This window comes from Myotis daubentonii, chromosome 1, assembly GCF_963259705.1.
Source record: "Myotis daubentonii chromosome 1, mMyoDau2.1, whole genome shotgun sequence".
NCBI classification, from domain to species: domain Eukaryota; kingdom Metazoa; phylum Chordata; class Mammalia; order Chiroptera; family Vespertilionidae; genus Myotis; species Myotis daubentonii.
Window position 1 is genome coordinate 75070382 of NC_081840.1, and position 8100 is coordinate 75078481.

General features: G+C 45.5%; 2 protein-coding genes across 2 annotated transcripts; one reads left to right on the forward strand and one right to left on the reverse strand.

The window, feature by feature from the left end:
- Positions 1-854: 854 nt before the first annotated feature.
- Positions 855-1723, forward strand: RNASE10 (ribonuclease A family member 10 (inactive)). The gene has a single exon (XM_059677637.1). It carries the CDS (start codon positions 947-949, stop codon positions 1595-1597), a length of 651 nt encoding a protein of 216 aa, XP_059533620.1. The 5' UTR covers positions 855-946; the 3' UTR covers positions 1598-1723.
- Positions 1724-7371: 5648 nt separating this feature from the next.
- On the reverse strand, positions 7372-7763 carry LOC132227281 (prothymosin alpha-like; the record flags this gene model as incomplete). Its single annotated transcript, XM_059682231.1, has 1 exon — positions 7372-7763. A coding segment is annotated over one exon (351 nt), but the record flags the coding sequence as incomplete, so codon positions are not given.
- Positions 7764-8100: the final 337 nt, after the last annotated feature.

The window sequence follows — 8100 nt, forward strand, 5'->3', positions numbered from 1 at the left end:
AGTGGTGACTTCTTCAATTTTAAAGAAAAATTACAATAATGATACAAGGAATCCTGAATATCCTTTATCCAGATACATTATTAAAAAAAACACCCTTTTCCACTTTTTAAAAATAATTCTTTCTCTCTAAACACATGTACACATACATAGTACACATATACATATAACCTATATTTTGAACCACATGGGGTTTGAGAATAGTTTGCATACACCATGCCCCTTTGCTCCTTAATATTTTAGGGTTCATTTCCTAAGAACAATGATTCTCTTAAATAATGATAGTACAGTTTTACAAATTCAGTATATCAAGCATTGATACAATATTCCTACCTATTCAAAAGATTATAGCCATTTTTTTCTGTTAGGGAAGGCCTTTTTTAAAAAAAAATATATTTTTATTGATTTCAGAGAGGAAGGAACAGGGAGAGAGAATCATTGATCCTCCAGGGAGTGCGCCTAAGCTGGCAGGTGGACATCCCCTGAGGGCTCCCAGACTGCAAGAGGGCACAGGCTGGGCTCAGGGACCTCCCCCGCCCTCCGAGTGTATGAATTTTTGTGCACCAGGTCTCTAGTCTATAATAATTTCTCTCAAGGAAAGTGTGACACTGTAGTTGTTTGTCTTCTCAACCAGTCTCTTGGATTATTGGAACTAATTTCTGTTTGAGAGTCAACTTCCCTCTACTGTTGTCTCACAGATGAACCAATTTTAGAACCACTTCCCCTAGTTCTTCCTGTTCTGCAGGATCTTCAGGTCATTACACAACAACAGGGAAGGTGGTGGAGGAGAGGGACAGGAGGTGACTTGAGGGGCATGGGGTAATGTGGGGAAAGGGAGAGGAGACCCCAAAGGCTTTGCTGTCAGGGTTTAAGGAGCCTAGGGTCTCTAGTGGAGCCAAGTTTCATCTCAAAGTCAGTCCTTCCTTTTCCCTCCTTCCCTCTAGGCAGAATGAAGCTGACTCTGGTGCAAATCTTTTTTATGATGTTGCTGCTGTTGCTGGGCCTTGGGATGGGCCTGGGTTTGGGCCTTCGAATGGCTGCAGCGGTCCTGGAGGATAGTGATCAATCCCTGAAAGAATTTTGGTCCAGTGACTCACAGGACAAGGCCGGAGTCACTAAGGAGGGAGCGGGCACCCGAACAACAGAAACCCTGCTGCTTAGCAACAAAGGAGTGGTACAACCTGGCTGGCCTGAAGAGACCATCGTCAATGAAGATGAAGTTGGAGGAAACAAGATGCTCAGAGCTGAGGCTCTCTCTCAGAGCAACAAAGACTATCCCAGGCTTGACCTGATGGCCCGGGAATGCAATACCATGATGGCCCACAAGATGAAGGAGCACAACCACACATGCATCACCCAGTACACATTCATCCACGAGGAGCTAGAGACAGTCAGAGCTGTCTGCAAGGGCCCTGTCGTTGCCTGCGAGCTCCAGGGACGCAAATGTCACAAAAGCTCCCGTCCTTTTGACTTGACATTTTGCAGGTTATCCAAACCAGGCCAAGTCACTCCTCACTGCAATTACCTAACTTTCATTTTTGAAAAGTTCATTATTATATCCTGTAATGACATGAAGGTCCAGGTAATACCTAATAGATAATGAAGCAACTTACTTTCTTCTTTTTCTTCACCTCTCCTCTTCCTCTTTCCACTTCCTCTTTCTCATGCTGATTTCCTCCTCTTAGGTATTCTGCAATAAAGGTTCTGGGAAGAAAGACTGGCCTATGTTTTTATTATCCCCTCGTGAAAACCCAATTCTTTGCCCCAGGGTTCACACCGCTTGTACTGTGTTCCTGGGATTAGCAGTGGCAAAGTAGGTTAATGATATCTAGATAGGTTCTTCCTCTCATCCTATCTCCTGCCCTGGAAAGAGATGGGTGAAGAAATGTATTCCTGTGGTCCTGGTCAGTAGTCTGTTCCTGGTCTGTTTGCCTGTGGGTGTGGACTACCAGAGTTTAATGCATCCCTTACCCATGTCTTTCCCTGCTACCCACCCTAAGCCTAGGTTGATAAACCTGGACTTCCCATACAGCACTTCTCCACTGTAGATGCAAACAAAAGTAATTGCATCTCTGACTGCATCTGGAGAACTATGTGGAATGGGTGTTTTTCTTTCTTTTTTTTCCTTTTTATTGGCTTTATTGGGGTAACACTGGTTAACTAAATTATCCAGGTTCAGGTGCAGAATTCCACAACACATCATCTGTACACTGCATTGTGTGTTCACCACCCCAAGTTAAGGGGACGGGGTCTGAATAGGGCCTAGATTTAGGAATTTAGGGGTCTGCTGGTAAGCTGTTATGGTCTTGCAGACCAAGAGAGAACTCATTCTAGTGTCTTAATAGTTCACCATACAATGAATTGCGTAGCTTTTGGTTAAGAAGAAGTCAAACTTGGGACCCTTTCACATTTCATTTCCAACCCTAAATGCTTTTGGGTCACCGACTGGACAAATTCCTAGCATGGCTAATTTTCTCTGACATGCACTCTTCTTTCCTCTCCTCCCACCTCACATAGAAAGTCGCCCTCTGGTGTCTGGGACTGACTGGGACAAGCAGTGACATCTGGGTGAGGCACCCGGAGCTTGGACTGACACCTGTTGTCCTGAGTCTCATTTCTTTCAATCAGTTGCCTCCAAAGAGGTTCTGAAACTTGTGCCCAGGGGGTCATCGTACACCCCTGAAGCCAGGCCCTGGTTCCAGGAGGGTGGCCTGGTAAGTGGATGGCTCCTTTGGGCTGGTGTAGTATTTCTTTTGTGGAATCACATGATAGTGGGGTCACATGATAGCAGGTCACCAGAATGGTGCTGACATATTGATTTTGGGTGACTCAGACACATCCTGTACATAGAATAATTTGGGACTCTGGGTTACCAATGGTCACTACTGATCTTTGGACTTGAGCACTTGTGTTGGAGGCTTTCAGCCATCCAAGTGCTACTCCTGTTCCATAGCACTTGTTGGTGGCAGGGGTAGCAGTACACTTTTCTTTTCCTTTGAACCCCCAACTGCTGTCACCAGAGTGGCTACTACACCCATTTGCAGGCTCCACACACATGGAAGTATGGGGGGCTGCTCCTGTCTCCTGCAAGGACTTGTGAGACCATTGTTTTGCAGTGCCAATGGGGTACTTCCAATCAATGTCCTCTCTTGGCTCTGATTGGTGGGTGATGGTATACTTTCTCGAGTTGGTCTTAATCTGTGCAAGGTGAAGGATAGTCATTCCTTGCATAAACAGGACTGTTCTTTCACTCTGCCCAGGGGCTCCTTGCCTGTCCTTCTGGCTGGTGGCAAGTGTGGGAGGCAGGGATGTGGTGTGGTCAGTTATGAAAGAGGTCACATCCTAGGAATGCAGTGATCATGGCCTAAAGCAGTGGTCGGAAAACTGTGGCTCGCGAGCCACATGCGGCTCTTTGGCCCCTTGAGTGCGGCTCTTCCACGAAATACCACGTGTAGGCGCACACATATAGTGCAATTGAAACTTCGTGGCCCATGCACAGAAGCCGGTATTTTGTGGAAGAGCCACACTCAAGGGGCCAAAGAGCCGCATGTGGCTCACGAGCCACAGTTTGCCGACCACTGGCCTAAAGAGTTCAAAAGAAGATATAATTAGAAGATGTGTTGTTTTGTGTTTACACTATATAATTCCGAAAGGCAAATTCCCCAAGAGCAGAAAACGAATTATTATTCTCATTCTCCTGCATACTCCAAGTGCTTTGGTCTGAATTTGTGTTCCCCCGCCCCCAATTCATGTTGGAATCTTAAAGCCCAACGTGAAAGTGTGAGAAAGTGGGGCCTTTGGGAAGGGATTAGGTCATGGAGTCTTCATGAACGGGATTAGTGCTTTAATAAAAGAGATCCCCCAGAGCCCACTAGTCCCTTCTGCCATCTGAGAATTATATGAGGATCTTCAACCCAGAAGAGGGCCCTACATGACCATGCTGACACCCTGGTCTTGGACTTCTAGCTTCCAAAACTATGATATATAAATTTCTGTTGTTTAGAAAATGACTGGTCTATGGTATTTTGTTCCAGAAAACGAATGGACTATGGTGCTAGGTAAGACTTGCATTTGTGGCCATTATCAACAATGTAACCTTTTTTTTAAAAAAAATGTGCTGCCTTTTTCTTGTGGTGAAAGATACAAAATTATCCAAGAATGAAGAAATGGTTCCTAGATTTAACAGGAAGAGATAGTGCCTGCATAGGACAAAGAATCTGCCTGTGTACTGATTGGACAATAAACAAATATACATCTTTTCTCTACCCATAATTCTAAATCTTCACTTGATAAGTCATTATACCAGCAGTTGGACATCCCCCGAGGGGTCCCGGATTGAAGAGGGTACAGACCAGGCTGAGGGACCTCTACCCCCACCCCTTGCACGAATTTTGTGCACCAGGCCTCTAGTCTATATAATAAAAGCTTAAGTGACCATTATGGCGGAACGACCAGAATGACCAGTTGCTATGATGTGCACCTACCACCAGGGGGCAGACACTCAGTGCAGGAGCTGCCCCCTGGTGGTCAGCACACTCCCACAGGGGGATCGCCGCTCAGCCAGAAGCCAGGTTTATGTCTCTGGCTGAGCAGCAGGCGCAGCAGCAGGTGCAGTAGGCCAGGATGAGCACAAGTGGCATGGCACCCAATCCTGATTTGGGGTCCTCTCTGGCTGCCTGCCACTTGGTGCACTGCTACATCCCCTGAGGGGTCCCAGACTGTGAGAGGGTGCAGGCTGGGCTGAGGGACCCCCCTCCAGTGCATGAATTTTATGCACCAGGCCTCTAGTCATTAACATAAAATAATAGAACATTTTAATAAAAATTAATATTTTTCTTAAACATTAACTTACCAGACACTGAATAACTGCACAAATTAATAAGCATAATGCAAATAAACCTATTTTTCTTGTTCTCCAAAAGCAAAATATTTCCTGTTGTGTACACCAAACAAGTCAGTCCAAGACTTGACTAATGACATGACAATTGGTTGCTAAAGTATTCACTGCTAGTATTAGTGGAGAGAAATGGTGCACCTGCGCATAAGGCATGTAAGGGAAATGAATGCAACATGATTATAGTAATCAGTCATTAATGAACATTGTAAGTTTGTTATTAATAATTATGTATAACAGGATATTATAAAAATTAAGTTATAAAATTTTTATTAAAACATTTCTTGTATACCGTTATATTGGCTGGGCCACAAAAATATTCATTGTGGGTCATATGTGGCCTGTGGGCAGGAATTTGACATGCTTGTTGTACATATTCTAAGGAAGGGATGGAAAATTCATTTTACTTGAAGGTCTTCAAGGAGTTGAAGGTCACCTCAGGTAGGCAGGTAAGGTAGACTCTAGAGCAGCCGTGGGCAAACTACGGCCCGCGGGCCGGATCTGGCCCGTTTGAAATGAATAAAACTAAAAAAAAAAAAAAGACCGTACCCTTTTATGTAATGATGTTTACTTTGAATTTATATTAGTTCACACAAACACTCCATCCATGCTTTTGTTCCGGCCCTCCGGTCCAGTTTAAGAACCTATTGTGGCCCTCGAGTCAAAAAGTTTGCCCACCCCTGCCTAGAGAATGTCAGTGTCTCATAGTGGTTAAACACACAGAATCTGGAACTGCACAGCCTATGTTCAGATCCTAGTTCTATCATCTACTAGCTGATCTTGAGTAAATAAACTCTTCGTTCTTGTTCATCAGTAAGTGGGAAATATCCTGAAGCAAAACTAAGAATGTCTTGTACATTTGGATGTGAGGGCGATCTGGCTGCGACATCTGTCACCCCATTGATCGCCAGGGTTGATTCGGCTGATCTGGCTGGCTAGGCGGGTGTCCCCCTCCTCCCTCACCGATCCATGTGCGTCCCTCCCGAAGCTGCGCGCTCGGTCGAAGAGGACGACCTTCCCCCCCCCCCCCCCCCCACCCAGGAGAGGACCGGTCTTCGGTCAAGGGTATACGAGTAGCTGCGCTCCCCTGCTAGAACCTCCAAACAAGCTCTCAAGAATGTCTTGTACATTTTAGGTGCTCCATGTATATGTATATGTGGAGGAGGCAGCTGATCGATGTTTCTCTCTCATCAATGTTTCTACCTCTCTATCCCTCACCCTTCCTCTCTGTAAAAAATCAATAAAATGTATTTTAAAAAAAGATAGGCTTAAGTCTCGGGGGAAAGGGCAGATGTGGGGGGAGGGGGTCAATGGGGAATAAAAAGGAGACATCTGTAATACTTTCAACAATAAAAATAATTTTTTAAAAAGGTGAGCTTAATTCCCCTCTCCTTGAGTGTGGGCTCAACTTAGTGATTCATTTCTAATGAACAGAACATGATCAAAGTGAGTGACAATATGCTGCTTCCAAGGTAAGTCAAAGAAAGCATTGGACTTCTTCCTCTCCTTATCCTTCCCACTTCACCTTCTCTTCCTCCTCCTCCTTCTCCTTTTTTTTTTTTGTTAGAACAACTCAGCAAAATAAAAGTACCATTTATTATTGGACAACATTGTTTCACACACACATCAAACAGGCCAACAACAATAACAACAACAAAACCCCACAATAAATAGCAATATCATAGACCCCCCCAAAAAAGGATAAAAAAGAAACCTTTTTATCTTTGGCCTTCATAAAGATCTCATACAAGCCAGCTACTTATAGTATAGCTAAGTACGTATACAAAAAAGTTACTGGAATGCTTGGAATAAGATTTTTGTTGTTGCTTTTTTTAAAAAAAATATATTTTATTGATTTTTTTACAGAGAGGCAGGGAGAGAGATAGTCAGAAACATCCGATGAGAGAGAAACATCGATCAGCTGCCTCCTGCACATCTCCTGCTGGGGATGTCCCCGAAACCCTGGTACATGACCTTGACCGGAATTGAACCTGGGACCTTTCAGTCCGCAGGCGGACGCTCTATCCACTGAGCCAAACCGGTTTCGGCTGTTGTTGCTTTTTTAATAAAGTTTTTTTTTTTTCTCCTTTGAGATTTTAATGAACATGGTCACATCACAAATAAAGCCAGAAGTTGGACAGAGAATGCGCCAAAGGCTGGTTTGGTCATCCCAAGGTCATTAAAAACGGCTGACCTCTAACAATATGTACAAAAATATAAAAGGTCAATACAAACACATTTTCCTTTTTAAAGTTGTGGGGTTTTTGTTTTGTTTTTTTTTTTTTTTTTTTTTTTAAAGCAGGGCCTTGGAAGTTTTGGTCCTTTTTTTCTCCCCTGTTGCAAATTGACATTGTGGGTTTGTCTGGGCGGTGATGCTACCACGGTGGGTGGGCAGGCGGGCGGGCGGGCGGGAGTCTCTACTGAAGGAGACCACGTTCACATTCTAGAGGGGAAGTGGAGGGTGAATAGCTCACGGAGGCTTTTATATATTTTTTAAGTTTAGCTTTTCCTGTTTTGCTGTCTAGTCATCCTCACCGGTCTTCTGCTTCTTGGTGTCAGCATCGTCATCCTCATGATCTTCAGCTGCCCGTTTGCCCGTCGCTGCCTCAGCGTCCTCCTCTTCATCTCCCTCCCCCCCCCCCCCCCCCGCTTCTCCATCCTCTCCTCCCTCTTCTTCCTCTTCCTCATTGTCAGCTTCCTGCTCCCCATTTTCCTCATGAGCGGTCCCATTCGCAAGTGCAGCTCTCCCATTCTCTGCCTCCTCCGCAGCTTCCTTCTCCTTTAAGTCCTTGGTGGTGAGCTCGGAGGTGGCGTCCACGTCCGGGTCTGGGGCACGCGGGTGATCGGATGCAGCGGATTTTTTTTTTTTTTTTTTTTTTTAAGCGGGTGTTGGAGGACTCTGGCGAAGAAGCGGAGGTGACTGCAGCGACGGAGAGGCAGCCAGGGGAACAATGCAAAGATGGCTTTTCGGGGCAGCCATCAGCCTCGGACTTCTTGCTCTTGAATCACTTGCTCTGGGCTGAGCTGGGCTGAGCTGGGCTGAGCTGGGCTGAGCTGGGCTGAGCTGGGCTGAGCTGGGCTGAGCTGGAGCCAGACGCTCAAGCAGCTGAGGGAGAGCACCACGTGGTGAGGAACTGAGGTGCAGTTAGCGCCAGGCAGGACCTAAGCCTCCTCCCGAGAGCCATGCGGTGAGCTTTCTTGAAACCGGC